Below are 15,463 nucleotides of genomic sequence, written 5' to 3'. Positions count from 1 at the left end.
ATGTTCTTTAGGGTTTTAGCGGGGAAAAACTAACATACAGCGAAATAAAGAACCAACGAAGCAGCAGATCGAAGATCGAAGCACTGTTTCATTGGTTCAAGGTTCAAAGCAAAGCCGCGCTGCAGAAATGCTTGATTACAGACCTGCTGTAGGGTCTGTAATCAATGTAAAGAAATGATCATTTTCCTGACAAACACCCCAAAAACAATGGCCACTGTGAAGGACCGATAAGGGAATAGTTAAGCAAAAAGGCTATTGATGTCGATGGATCGAATCATTTCTTAAAGATACCTGAAAAGAACCGGTTCCCGACACGCACCCCTAACACCAACACACTTTTTTTATTTTTATAAAACTCACATGCTTGATGAATTCCTGCTCAAAAAGTAGTTCCGAGATAAACATTGTAAACATTGGCACGATGGAGTTTGATGCGGAAGAGTTAGAAAGATACGACTGGAATGTTTTGATTACCATTTACAGTTGGCGATTAAAAAGACTTGGGTGTTAACTTCGTGTTAAAGTCAGAACAAGAAGCTATACTGAAAGAGATCTATCTGGGAAGAGACACATTCTGTGTGTTGCCCACAGGTAGGCATTTTCTTTAAATTGTCCACTTTTAGCTTGCTATAAGCTAAGCTAGTGGCGCTCGTGAGAGTGTGGCGAAAGTAGTCTGGCGAGTTCAATCTGTGGGTGTGAGTTATTCCACAATTCCAAAATAACAGAGATGTCGGTCCAGTGAGAGCAGTACTCTGAGCGGGGTGCACAATGGCGTCAATGGGCACGAAATGTGTAGTGACGGGGGGGGGGGGGGGGTCTGGGGGAGTAATGGTTAGGGTTGGGGAATGCGCGGAATTCCTCCGCATGTCTGTCTCAATGTGCCGAAAAACTGCTGATGTCCACATCTTTTCACAATTCCTGTGGTAATCAGACGACGTCCCGGATAAAACACAGTGTCCAGTTTGGAAATGAATGGCACATTCCACTGTTACAGGAGTTTTTGTCATGGAAAGAGGAGCAGAGACTTCGCGCATCGCGGTGGTGCCGCATGGCGCACAGCAACATCGTGATGAAGCCTCACGGGACATGTTCTGGCATGTCCAGGCACATCCACAATTTCTCGGATAATCACTCCATGGAAAAACCACCGACAGCTGTCTGAACGCCATCTCAAAGCCGTCCTGTGAGACCAAAACGGAGGTGTTCTTTTGTCTCACTCCATCAGCAAATCGGTCGTGACGCACGAAGCCTCCGCTCGGCTTTCCATGACAAAATCTCTTGTTAAAAGTGAAATCTGCTGGAAAATGGTTGATGTCCAGCTCTTGTGATAACCAGAGAAAGTGCACACGACAGTCCCGGCTCCACAGAGCCATCTGTTTAGAAATGATCCGGTGGTTTGTGGCTCTCGATGGCGGCACGGAGTGCGGCGCGCCGAGCGTCCTTAAAGCTGTCCTTAAAGCTGTCCTTAAAGCTGTCCTTAAAGCTGTAGTAACAGTCCTTATTCTCTGTGAAGCCCGTAAAATTTTCACCGAAAGCCAGATAAATTTTTTGAATGGTTTCCAGCTGCCAGTCTCTAACAGTTTCTGAAAAAATTCTGATGGAAAAAAAGTCCAAATCATTCCGCCATTTCCAGACAATGAAAATCCGCCGAGGGGGTGGACCACTCCTCACTCAAAGCCTGCTCACAGGCGAATGACGCAACCGACAGGCGTGGAAAAACTCACGCATGCGCGCGAGGGTTCAAGCTTGTCTGACACAATCACACGTGATTCAAATCCATATGGTTTTTGAAAAAATAAAAAGGACGTTTTCTTTTCTAATAGACCTCGTATGTGTGATTTTGAATTTATTTGTAGCTTGACATGAGCTTCTTTGTCAGATTCGCTGTTTTCCAAAGCCTCGATCTGGTGACCACTAAGGTCTCCGTTGCTTATTAGACAAACAAGATATTTTAAGCAGTTAACCCAAACGCATGTGTCAGATGCACAAAGTGATGTTTGGTTAAACGCTGGGACAAAACATGAACCCACTTTGCTCTTTCTTACAGTAACAGCTGAGTCACAGCCGGAAAATTGCTGCTTTTAAATTCCTCTCAGCGAGTGTGTTCAGTCACAGATGCACAGACGTGAAGTTGCCTCACTGCTTGTTAGAGCTTGAGTGGAAGCAGATCCAATTTTTCCCATGAGGCCTTGCCAACTCTATCATTGCCCCACCCCCTCCTCCTCCTCCCATTCCCCCAACTCCTTCTCCTTCTTCTACCCATCCAGCTGCAGTACCTGGCACTTGTGAACTCCTTTGCACCCAGTAATAAGGATCAGGAAGATGCCGGCCTCACGCTCAGTCCATGCAGCTTCACAGTAACGAGTCACAAGCCACTACAGAAGAAATCTGTTGCTTTTGTGCAGAACATTATGGCAGTTAAGGTCACCTACTTTATAACTGCAGAGAAACGGGCAAATTATTGTTTTTGGTTTTGCTGCAGAATAATCCCTCCTAACTGATGCTGGTCATCAGAGAACAGAGGGATGCAATCTGGGATCAAGGCAGGACTTGCCATCATGTTTTGAAATGACTCTACCCACGTGCAGTGGCAGATCCAGAGTTCTTTTTTTCCTTTGGGGGCCTTAAACTTTAGTTATGCCGTGAAGAATTTGTATTAGATGTTCAAATATGCATTTTTGAAGTCAGTGTGTCAACTGCCTACACAACAGATGGATCTAATCCAATTTTTGATCTCCCACATCGCCTCCATTCAGAAAATGGACTGTTTCAAGTTTAGTGCACATAAACAATGCCAATGTATATGTGTTGTCTTAATTCTGATGTGTGCCATTATTATGGTAAACAATTAATAATTGTGGATTAATTGCTGTATCTTGTCTGTGGTAACTTGAGTGTGGACGTAATCTCATTGTTGTTGTACTCGTGTGATGACAATGACAATAAATCTATTCTAATAGCTCTAATATCCTAATATATAATCAAGAGTCCTGTCCATCCAAGCATTTTCCATGTTAGGTCAAATCTTCTATTTCACGCAAAGCAGCGCACAAGTCGGTGCACGTGTCATTGCTATTTTCCAACCATGCCATTATCATTTTTGTGCCCATCTGTTGGTTTTAAAGTAGGGTGGGGTCATCTGCATTGTTGGATTCTTCTTGTGAAGCAACAGTAAGCAACTACGTTGTAGACCACCAAAAAACCTGGTCCAAAGTCGGGCGAAGAGCTTTTCTGCTATTTTCAGTGCGATAAATGAAACACACCTTACATAGGAGGGTTAACATCCATCATCACTGAGACGCTGTCTGGAGATGGAGGAGGTGTTTCAGGAATGAGTTGTTAAACTGCATCACCTCTAACAGATCTGATGCATGTCTGTCCTTTGATTGCACTGTTTAAGTAGTAGTGTGCCACATTCACCGCACATAGCATTTCAAGGAAATGACAGGAGTCAATCTGATTGGTTTAATTTGTTACACCCATTGGCTTATGGCCCCTTCACACATAGTGTGAAGTTTGGATGGCGTTGGGACTAAAACAGCGAAACAGTTCGAAATTAGCGCACCATGAAATATCGTGCCGATGGGTCCGGTGTCTTTCGGGCAGGAACAAACAGTGCCAGCTGCGGACATTGCGCCGCTTATGTGGAATATAAAAAAATAAAAGCCAGCTGGTACCTGTGAGACCACATCGTGCTGCTTATGCAGAAAAAAAAAAAAACAACAACAAAAAACCATACAACCCAATGGACGCAAAGTCACGCCTTCCAAAATCTCTGATTACCAGTCAGCAACTTTACCACTGAGGTATGGAGCTGTTCTTTGAAAGCTGCTGGAATCTGCCTCATATCAGGAAGGACATGGAAGTATTACAAAAAAAATTAAAATCACATACCATATAAAACACTGCATTTATCAAGCGAGTAATACAAATATTGATCAGTCTGCTCCTCTGGTGATGACCCATGGTCACAGACATACAGTCATGAAATGACATGAATGAGAAACAGTTTGCTCGTCTCGTTCATGTCCACATCTGCTAGCGCGTCTCCAACTGGCCCTGTGCACGTCTTGTGGACGACGCGCCGCAGGACACTGTGTCATTTGGAACAGAGCTCACGTGGGTGACATGACAGTGAGATCGCCTGCTGCGTGTTCTGTTCTGAAGGTCCGTTTCAACCTGAGAGCCGCCTGTCTATGTGCACGCCGTGTACACGCTCACTAGCTGCAGCACGTCACCACAGCGATATATGTTTTTATTTATGTCCACTTGATAAAAGCAAACACACACACACGCGCATCATCGTGGGCAGTTGTTTGTCCATGTCTGTCCAAACACAGTATGTGGTGTCCAGCTGGGATGTCCAGATCCACAGATTTCCACAGCCGCTTCAGTGGGAGGACACACCTCCTGTCATCTCAGCGCACAGACCAAAGCCACACTTGTGTGGGATTTAGACAGATTTCTCTGTGAGTACGAAAGTGATTGTCTGCAGTCTGTTGTCATGCCAAGAGCGCTACTGGCCACACATTTTCTAAGTGCCATGCGAGCGGTGTTAGATGTTTGTGTGTCACCTGGAATTTGGCCGCCACCTGCCGCAAGAGGGTGCGATGGGTTCGCACAGTGCACACTTTGTCTTTCAGGCACTTGTGTGTGCAAATAGTTGTAGCAACAGGTGTACGAGGTGTTGGAGGCAGGAACGACATTACATGGTTTGCACATGATTCCTGCGTCATGCGCACTAAGTGTGCACTTCGTCCAATGTGTGAAGGGGCCCTTAGTGTTGGCTTGATCACTTTGGTGGATAAATTAGGAGCGATGAATTAAACCATGCCTTTTGTGTTCTGATGCTATATTTGGAAATAAGAACAACCAGCTGTGTTGGTGACTTAACCACGCTACCTCATGGCGATTTGGAGTAATAGAATTTTGGCAGTTGTTTGTGGAGATTCTCAGTCATCCAGGTCACGGTTTTCAAGTAGGTTGAGTCAACTGTCTTATTTCATGAATCCCAGTTAAATCAGCCGACTCATACTCAATATTTAATTTAGAATAATCTTGTGGCTCCCTCAACTGTCTTATTTCATGAATCCCAGTTAAATCAGCCGACTCATACTCAATATTTAATTTAGAATAATCTTGTGGCTCTCTTCAGCCACAGACTGAAATTAGGACAGTGAGGATCCAGTTGTTCTCTTTTACAATGCAGTCAGGTGGATCAATGCAGATGCACGCCAGCAGTGTAAGCGTGCACAGACTTCTGCAACAAGCAGCAGCACAGTTGGCACACTCGACTTGAATAGTAAGTCTGAGAATCATTTCTTACATCTTGGAGATGTTGTAGAACATGTGCTTTTGATACGTTCCGTGTTGAATGTGTGTCATGTGCAGCTGAGCTGAAGTTGGCTGTCTGATCCTATTGTGCTCTGCTCAAAAAAGCAGCTGCCATAGGACTTGTGCCAGAATATAGAACAACAAGAGCAATCACAGATTTCTGATGTCTGCCAATCCGGATCTGGATCACTTCCAAAATTCAGTGGAGTCTTCCATGCCCTAATCTCTATCTGTCGTGAAAATGTGGTGAGAATCTGTGAAGTAGGTTTGACATAATCGTTCAAAACCTATATAAAGTTAAATTTTGATCCAGACTCCAGACTCAGATCTGGATCACCTACAAAATTCAGTGGAGTGAGTCTTCCCTGGCCTAATATGTATCTGTGGTGAAACTTTGGTGAGAATCGGTGAAGTAATTTTGACGTAATCCTTCAAAGCCTATATAAAGTGAAACTTGATCTAGAATCCGGATCCAGATCTAGATCACCTCCAAAATTTATTGGAGTCTTCCATGGCCTAATACTTGTATGTATCTGTGTTGAAAGTTTTCTTAAAATCCGTGCAGTAGTTTTGACATAATCCTGATAACAGTCAGTCGGACAAACAGACAAATAAACGTCCTTGGCGGATGTAAAAATTGTAAAATTTCAGTCAGATTTTTCATTGATAACCTCATCTGTTAAACTTGAGGCTGGTTTTACAAAAACTATCTAGACTATCCAGAGTCAGGCCTGTTGTGCGTGTATGCAGACCCATATACAAGCTGCTTGATGCTCTCTTGATGAAATAAAACCACTGGTTCTATGTTAGAATGTATTTTTGTTATTTTATCATAAGCAGCCTGTAAGGCTTCTGTACTCAGATGGCTTCCAAGAGATTACTGAAGTGTGCTGTTCATACGTTTACACACTTTTTGAAGGATGTGGATTATGGTTCTCAAGTGCTTAGACTGTAAATAAAAGCACCACATTCCCTCCTTTGTAAACTAAATGCCACTTGTTAGTGGTGCTGATGACAGAGATTCCTCTTCGTGTTTGTGTTTCTGTGGAACTGTGACTCAACGATCTAATTAAGTTAACCGAAGCTTGTGGCTGCCGGGATCTTCATTTTTAAAGATGGTGGTTAAACTGGGAGCAAACATATTGTATGGGTTTGGACTGGGTCACTGGCAAAGAATAAGTTTAATCTGATGAACTCGGTCAAGACGTCATACCTGAGGTTGGATTTTGGGTTGCTGCACAAAACCAACAGTGAGAAAGAAGGGCAAAGTGTTGTCTGATTTGGCTTTTAAATGTCTCAGTTTTTCCTTCTTAAAGAGCCCAAAAATGTTCTGACTCAACACGAACAAAAATGACTCCCTCTCTGTACTGAAACACCCCAGGTTCACCTTTAAGACAGGTTTGTCACTTCCATCCTCTGGGTGGATTTAAGAGAAGTTGATGGGAGGGACGCGGCTCCCCCCTCTGGCTCCCCTCCTATTCTCCCTCTGCTCCCTTGAGTGCTACTGAATAGCTCTGTGTGTTAAACAAATGGATCATCTTAACTTTTTGATTGAGTGAGCACAGACTAAAGGGAACTTGAAACCTAATCCTGAGGGGCACATAACCGCTCCACAAATGTTTGGCGGATCTCTTTGCCGGTCGAGGGGCGAGCCGAGACAAAGGCGGCCTCGCAGGAGTTAACTTTGCTTTAGGAGGCGGCTCAGGGAATAAAAGAGCCGCCTGGATGAGACTTCAGACTGGATTACTGCTGCGTCAGGATGAGGTGAAGGTGGCCTTGTTATCCGGGTGCACATCTCCACCATATTTCACTTATTATATTCAGTAAAGCCATAATTTGTCTTTACATTTGCGTTTGAAAAACCAACGTTGTGCACATTTAAAAATTACTTGAGATGATTAGAGGACAGCTCAATGTCTGCAACACCGCCATATGGTGACACTAAAATAAAAAAATTACAATTATCAAAAACAAATGAATTACATTAAACAGTCTTTGCAGATAGACCATTTTTCACAGTTGCACCAAAACTAGTTTCATCCATTTCTGTTTTTTGAACTCTGCAGACTTTTAACATTATTTCTGAGTTTTTGCTTTATATTTAATTCTTTTTAAGATGACTAATTATACTGCTAACTGCTTAGATGAAGGCCAGGAAGAATGAACTGCTTCCTGATGAACACAGCGGAGACGCAGTCAAAATGTAAACGTGTGCCGTTTTCAAGTCCATACTTTGTCCTGATTACGTTTCTGCCATGTTCTCATCGTGTCACATTTGGACTAAATTATTATGATGCGCATGATCACACGTATGCTATGTCCAGTTCATCCTTACTACGAACAATCACATCTCACTACACATGTACCATATTTTCACTGCGTCTGTCCTGTCCTTAGCAATACTGTGCCATGCTTTTCAGTCATTCTGCAAGTTTTCTTGTGTCCACATGTAGATTCTACAATAAAATACACTCAAAAACAACTCCCTATGTTTACTTACCGTACATTGTTTATACGTCAGTGTAGTAGTTACTATAATGCACCCTGATGTGACCACGTCCTCAGTGCGTATTTTTTGGACATAGAAGTTCAGACCACACCAAGTCCTTATTGTTTCTACTGTGTTCCTTCTATGTTGTTCAAGTTCTTATTACATTCACTCAAATTTTTGTGGACATAGTGGAAATGAGACATGTGACGGGGGGGGGGGGTTACCATAGCCTCCAGTCCATTGGGTGGTGCTGTGTTCCACTGAGTCAATACAAGCCAGCTGGCAATGAGAGGTTCATTCTGTAAGAGAGAATAGCCCACCACCAGGTGGACTGGAGGCTAAGGTAAGCAGCTAAGTGTATAATCAGTCATCTGAAAAAGTTTATTCACATTTCATGAAGTAAACATTTCACATTTGTTATTTTTTCCATTTTGGTACAGCAGGTAGCTCAGTGGGCTAGGAGCTGCTGTTGATATGTAGACTTGGGTTTGATTCCCAGTCATGCTACCTGTCTGTGTCCTTGGACAAGACACTTCATCTGTATTGTGCCAGTCCACCCAGCTGTAAATGGGTAGCAGCTTTGGCTGGGGAAGTAACTGTCTTCAGACTGGCATCTCATCCCTGGTGAAGTCATAGACTCTCATCTGTCACACTATGGAATCTGCAGATATGTCCAGTCCCCACTGGGCCTCAAGGCCTATATAGGTCTTAAATCAGGACTCTATTAATGGACTGACCTTCAACAGTTGTCTATCTCATTATTTTCTATGCCTTTGCTTTAGTACAGATCTTGATAATGATCCAGATCTGATGGAGATTTTTTTTTTTTTCAGATAGTGGTGCTCCATTGAGGTTGTAATTTGGTTTGGGGCTTAATTTAACTTAAAAAAATCTGTGTGACCTTTGCAGAAGCATGCGATCCACAGAGTGCCATTCTAGTGTGTGCGTGTGTGTCATGAAGCCGTCACTATAAGACTTCTGTTAATTGCTTTTTTGTGCAGCTTATTTCACAATGAATGGATCATTTCTCTGTCTCGATTAGCTTGTTAAGTGATCTAAGACACGGCTGGAAAATCTTCAGAAAAAAAAAAACCTGAGCGAGAATTTAAAATGTGTGTGAATCCTTGACGTGGTGGATATAATTCATGTTTGCACGTCTGCACTGACTTTCTGGCTTTATCTGAGTCTGTTTTTTCTTTTACATTGCAGCTCTTCTGGTTGTCGAGACGGAAACGTTCGGGAGCCACATTCGAATAAAAGGAAAAGAAAGTGAACATTACATTTGCATGAATGAGAAGGGCAAAATAGTTGGAAGGGTGAGTAACTTTTGGTTTTCACTCGACTAACTCAGAGAGGAAATAATAAAATAATATTCCTGTGGAGAATTTTTACTGATAAGGTGTTTTAAATTGAACTGGAGTCCTTAATCCTGCCTGAATTAACAAGGGTGTTCTCTTTTTTTTTTTTGCACAGCCTTACAAAACCCCTTTGATAGCTCACAGCCATTCTTCCATTACGTAATCTGCCTTTGACACTCGATCAGTCAATTACAGGTTGCAATCACCACAATGCATTCAGAGACTAATGGTCACTTTGGAGAAATGCCTTTGCAATTAAATCATTTAGTCACAGCAGGTGGCCACAAATGCAGGATGACTGCACGTAACTCTGCAGATATATATATATATATATATCAATCAATCAATTTTTTTTTTATATAGCGCCAAATCACAACAAACAGTTGCCCCAAGGCGCTTTATATTGTAAGGCAAGGCCATACAATAATTATGTAAAACCCCAACGGTCAAAATGACCCCCTGTGAGCAAGCACTTGGCTACAGTGGGAAGGAAAAACTCCCTTTTAACAGGAAGAAACCTCCAGCAGAACCAGGCTCAGGGAGGGGCAGTCTTCTGCTGGGACTGGTTGGGGCTGAGGGAGAGAACCAGGAAAAAGACATGCTGTGGAGGGGAGCAGAGATCAATCACTAATGATTAAATGCAGAGTGGTGCATACAGAGCAAAAAGAGAAAGAAACAGTGCATCATGGGAACCCCCCAGCAGTCTACGTCTATAGCAGCATAACTAAGGGATGGTTCAGGGTCACCTGATCCAGCCCTAACTATAAGCTTTAGCAAAAAGGAAAGTTTTAAGCCTAATCTTAAAAGTAGAGAGGGTGTCTGTCTCCCTGATCTGAATTGGGAGCTGGTTCCACAGGAGAGGAGCCTGAAAGCTGAAGGCTCTGCCTCCCATTCTACTCTTATATATATATATATATATATATATATATATATATATATATATATATATATATATATATATATATATATATATATATATATATATATATAAGATGTCTGAAACATGGATTATCTGGAATTTTGTTTTTGCAAGTTTCCACGGTCTCTACTGCTATCTGCTGGCCAGTAGTGTTCATGGCAGTATTCACCCTAAAGCTGGGCAGACACTGTACGATATTTTCAATCATTGTACTCGGCTCCAGCTCAAACTGTGCGACAAAACCACATGGTGTAAAACTTCAGAGTGCACGATTTATGTTCTCACACTATACAGCCCAATGCTCTGATGCGATCTGCCTGCTCACATTGTACATTCAAAAACCACACGTCGGTCTCATGTTTCCAGAAGCAAAACGTAAACAGAAGCTTTTTTTTCAAACTTTATTTACATTTCCTTTTTTTTTACAAAACCTTCAATGGGAGACATCGAGTTTTAAAAAACAAACAAACAATACAAGACTTTATATGAGTTGAAGAAAGGGGGGGGGGGGAGAGAAACAGAAGCTGCTCTCGCAAAGAGATGATCACTGTTTATGCGCTCTCCAATTCCGCATTTGTGTTTGCACATGCACAGTGTGAGAGGTTGGACGCTTGTAGTGCTTCAGCAGCGGGATACCCTCACGACGGCTGACCAGAATATCAACCAGGTTTTATTTTCATCGACCGTACAATCGCAGATCAGGAGGTGGTCGTGAGAGGTTAAACGCAGCTCATTACTCCTTGTATACTACACGATGCAGGACGTGCGATTAAGCTGAAACTCGGCGCGATCCAAAAAAATTCTCGCACAGTGTAAACCCAGCTTAAGTACTGAGCGTCTAGGCACCAGTAGATCATGGCAGTATTCTATTTATTTTGACACCGGTTATATCAGACGGTTATCTAATTACAACTTGGCTTTTTTGAAAATGCCTTTTTTTTTACAAATAAAAAAATGACATATTTTATAAAAGCACATTTATCTCTAAACACCAACACATGACACACCTCACATTAACGTGTTGGTTTACATAGAATGAATGAGTCAACCAATCAGTGTTAGCGGAGGCACATTTTACCCATAATCCCTTTGGCGTCTGTCTGTGTTTGTTACAAAACTTAATAATTAGTGCATTATTCAACATTAAAGATATATATTATATTTTAACTTTGTACAAATGACAGAATTGACATTAATGGAGTTATTCTATCAGTATTAATTTTATTTATAAACCAAACCATAAGTCAGCACTGCTTTATTTTCCAAGACCTCTGCCTCACGGCAATGCTGATATTGAGTAGAGGGTTGAGCTTTGCTGATTCTCTCAACTGCTTTGCTGCTGGAAGCTATGCAGTAAGCAGGAGCTTCCAGCAGTGGGCAGGGCGCACAAAGACAGAAGTGCTGACTCATTGTTTGGGTCTGTTGTCACCTTTGATGCTACCAGAAGTGATCGTGGTGTTAAAACTCAAAATCATCTTGTTAGTAGTTACAGGTGTACCGGAGACAATACTGGAAGTTATCGGTTATTTGTAGCTTCCGATAAATTTTTGGATGGTTTATTGGTTTAGCTTTATAAAAGATAACGTTTCAGTTAGCTCATTATCTGTTATCAAAGCTAATTTTTTTGGTTAGCTGTGCCCACCACTGGTTGTTGGCCTTGTTTGACTTTTACTTTGGAGACCAAGCTTTCAGCATAGTCAAAACTATTCCATTTATTCATCATATTAGCAAAACCAAAACTTTTCATCACTTGTGATCATACCTGGAGCAACTTTTGACCTCTGTACAAAGTGAAACAGACCTTTGACTGCTATGGCGTGAAAGGGCAAAACAGCAAAAATGGTGCCAGTAGAATACCTTTGATCAGACAAACAATATGGTATACGTCTCAATATGATTGGAGCATTTTTACATTATGACCCTTGTGCAATCCTTCATTGACCCCTACCTGACTACAGCTACCATCCTAGGATGGCTAGCAAACATTTTTCAAGTTCCTTTAGATAGTTGACCAAAATACCATATCAATTCAAGTCAATTTCAATTTATTTAATTTATATAGTGCTAAATCACAGCAAAGCTGCCTCAAGGCACTTCACACAAGTAAGGTCTAACATTACCAACCCCTAGAGCAAGCACACAGGTGACAGCAGTGAGGAAAAACTCCCTCTGATAATTTTGAGGAAGAAACCCCAAGCAGACCAGACTCAAAGGGGTGACCCACTGCTTAGGTCAAAAATAAAATTAAATTAACAATACAGAGGAACATCAAATTTTTGAGAATGATTAAGCCGACGCAGACTTCTAGGACAGCATCAGTTGGGGAGGGTTTTGCCACTCTAGGTGATAGCGACCAACCTATCTGCCCCGTGAACTAACAATGTGGGTGATACTCCTTGTATGAGTCTCCCGATGTAACTGCTCATTTCACATGATTATCCCAGTGGTACGTAAGGATCCTCAAAAGACATCTAGTGCACAAAACCATAGGTCACTTGGTGGTGTTCAAGTCTCACCACCATCCACATTTGGTACTGTGGCTAAAAAAAAAGTTAAAATGAATTTTAAGCTTCACAATAGTCATATATTTTTTTTTTTTGTAATTTTTCATTCTTTCAGCCTGATGGACAAAAACAGGAGTGCGTCTTTGTCGAGGAGTTCCTGGAGAACAACTACACAGCTCTGGTGTCTGCAAAGTACAAAGGATGGTACCTCGGCTTTAATCGGAAGGGGCGGCCCAAGAAAGGCTCCCGGACCACGCAAAGGCAACAGGAAGTCCATTTCATGAAGCGCCACCCGAGGGGCAGGGTGGATCCGCTGGAAGAGTTTCTTTTCACCACAGTAACTAAGCGGACACGAAGGGCTCGCCGATTAAAACCCAACTCCAAGAGGAACTGACACGTCCAACGGGACAGCACTAATTTTCCCTCTGGAAAAAAAACTCAACTAACGAAAACGGAAAGTCTCAAGCTTTTTGTCTTAAAAGAATATCACCTTAAAGACTAAAAAAAAAACAAAAAATGAAAGACGAGAGAAAAAGGAACAAAAGATATTTTATTTTTGTATTTCAGGATGTCTGTTTCCTAACTCTTGGATTCTTCTGGGTTGTTCTCATTGTGCTAACGCATGTTTCATGTTATTTATACTGGATAAACTAAAGGACCTCTAAGAGAATTCTCATCGCCGTCATTCTCAGCTATGTCTGAACTGCAAAGAACAGTTTTTATTTTTTTTGTGGTGTATTTCGACAAAGGGGGCTCAAGCAGAAACTGACGCAATGTTATAAAAATCAGCCAACTAGAGATTTATTGGAATACCTGTTGGTTTTTGTTTGTGTTGCCCCTGACAACGCGGATCCCATACTTTCCACTGGAATCGGACACCATAGCGATGAGACAGAGAGAGGTGGCGGTCGCAGGTGACACTGCCCTGCCTGGATAACTGTGTAACTCTGAGTGCAATATTTTACAGGTTCGCTCTCTCGCTCTCTCTTTCTCTCTTTTTCTCCTTACACCTCTCCAACTCAGCTTCAGTCCTGCATTGCTGGAATGCTCTGAATCTTCAGCGTATTGTGTGAGTTCCTCCACACGCAGCCAGCGATTCAGCTGAAACACAACAGGCTTTGACGAGTTTGACTACTAGACTTGTTTAAACACTAAAACAAAAAATAACAGTGGAGTTTGATATGACTCGGAATTCCACGCAGTCTTCCAACTGTGTCACATTTGGGAGATTATGTTTAATCCCAATCCCATCAGTGAATGACTCACCACTCAACACATTTTCAAATGCTTCTTCCTCACATGAGTTAAAGTTGTTCCAGAAAAGGATTTCTTGATTAGTTTTTTATTACTCTGAGCTAGCACACATGTTGATCTTGGTGATGAAGATCTCCTCTACCTCCTCGTTCTTTTCAGTCTGTCTGTTCCTGTAAAGCCAAAGCCGCGGTCACACTAGCGATGGGCAAACACAATTTTTTTTTTTTTTTTTTTTTGCCTGCGTTATTGAGTGTAATGGCAGGACTGGAGGACTGGTGAAGTAGGTTTCTCATGGCTAATATGTTACAAATATAGAGCTAATTACTAGATTTAATCTGACAACTGGATTTTTTGTTAAAATCACAAACTATGCAGTAACCTGGTGTTACCAAATGAATACATATTACCTAATTACATTATTTACTCACAAAATAACTTTTAAAGTTTGAGTCAGCTAGTTTACCAGCCTAACTGGCTTCATAAGATAGCTGGTTTGGTAAGCAATTGTAGAGCCTGATCTACGCTAGCTAGCTAGCTAGAGCAGTGACTACCTGAAAAATAATCTAACAACTCTTAAAGTCAGCATGATGGTGAAAGATCTCAGACATCTTCCATTTGTTGGGGGGGTTACACACAAATGTTGGGCAATGTTAAAAGTGGTATTGCATCATTCAGTAAATTACTGCCTGCCTAATTAACAGTGTACAGTTGCTGTTTGTGTTGTCCTTGTTTCAAGTCCACACATGCGCCGTTCTTCTTGTATATCTGGAGTTTTGTCAGGAAGAACATCAGGCGTAAAGGTTGTGTCAAATCAACATGCACATTCACGTAAGAAATTAGTTTGTTCCAGTTTCCTCTCTTCATAACCTTGCATTTGTCACTGCAGTTGACTATGATTCCACTATAGGGCAGTTCTATGGTAGAGGAATTACCATGACAGCAAAAAATATGGGCATATTTTACCTTACCATTACAAATTACCCTGTAACAACTGGGAAAACATTTTCTACTTTTAAATGCAAGTGTTTATGTATGTGAAAATTTGACATTGAGGAAAAGAGTATTGCCCTGTGTTGACTGTAGGCTTTAAATATTAAAATAATTAAAGCATTCTGTTGGGGCATTGAGTATAATGATGCAAAACGTTAAGTGGGATATGCGTGCATATTCTTATTAATTTCCATGTCTATATACAATGCACAGTTTGAGTTTAACATTCAGAAACATGCTTTGCATTCAGTTTCTGTTTAGAATAACAATAAGTAAATGATTGATTGCACCATCTTGTTATTGGTGATGTCATCACTGCCTCCCAGCGGAGAAATATATGAGGTATATGAATTTGGCTGAAAATATGTACTTTTACGTATATTTTACGACAAATATTTAGTGAAAATAAGTTGCATAATTTGATGAACAATCAAGAACCATTGCTCAGCATCTCTTTCATTTGATACAGACTCTGGAACAATGCTCCTATACACAGGCATTGCAAATGTCCCACTAAACATTAGCCATTTTATGGATGTTCTATGAACCCTATAGACACAATATAGACATGATCTGCATGTCCATAAGATGTGTTTAGTGGGGTTTGAAACAT

General features: G+C 41.5%; 1 protein-coding gene across 1 annotated transcript in view; it reads left to right on the top strand.

The window, feature by feature from the left end:
• Positions 1 to 13,932, top strand: part of fgf24 (fibroblast growth factor 24) — a 32,150-nt gene extending 18,218 nt beyond the window's left edge. The window contains exons 4-5 of the mRNA XM_034182157.1: positions 9,035 to 9,141; positions 12,722 to 13,932. Of these exons, the coding sequence (XP_034038048.1) occupies positions 9,035 to 9,141; positions 12,722 to 13,000 (386 nt within the window). The 3' untranslated portion in view covers positions 13,001 to 13,932. The remainder of the gene's footprint in view (positions 1 to 9,034; positions 9,142 to 12,721) is intronic.
• Positions 13,933 to 15,463: the final 1,531 nt, after the last annotated feature.

Source organism: Thalassophryne amazonica, chromosome 11, assembly GCF_902500255.1.
Source record: "Thalassophryne amazonica chromosome 11, fThaAma1.1, whole genome shotgun sequence".
Taxonomy (NCBI): domain Eukaryota; kingdom Metazoa; phylum Chordata; class Actinopteri; order Batrachoidiformes; family Batrachoididae; genus Thalassophryne; species Thalassophryne amazonica.
Note: the sequence above shows the minus strand (reverse complement) of the source record. Positions and strands in the feature narration are given on the sequence as shown.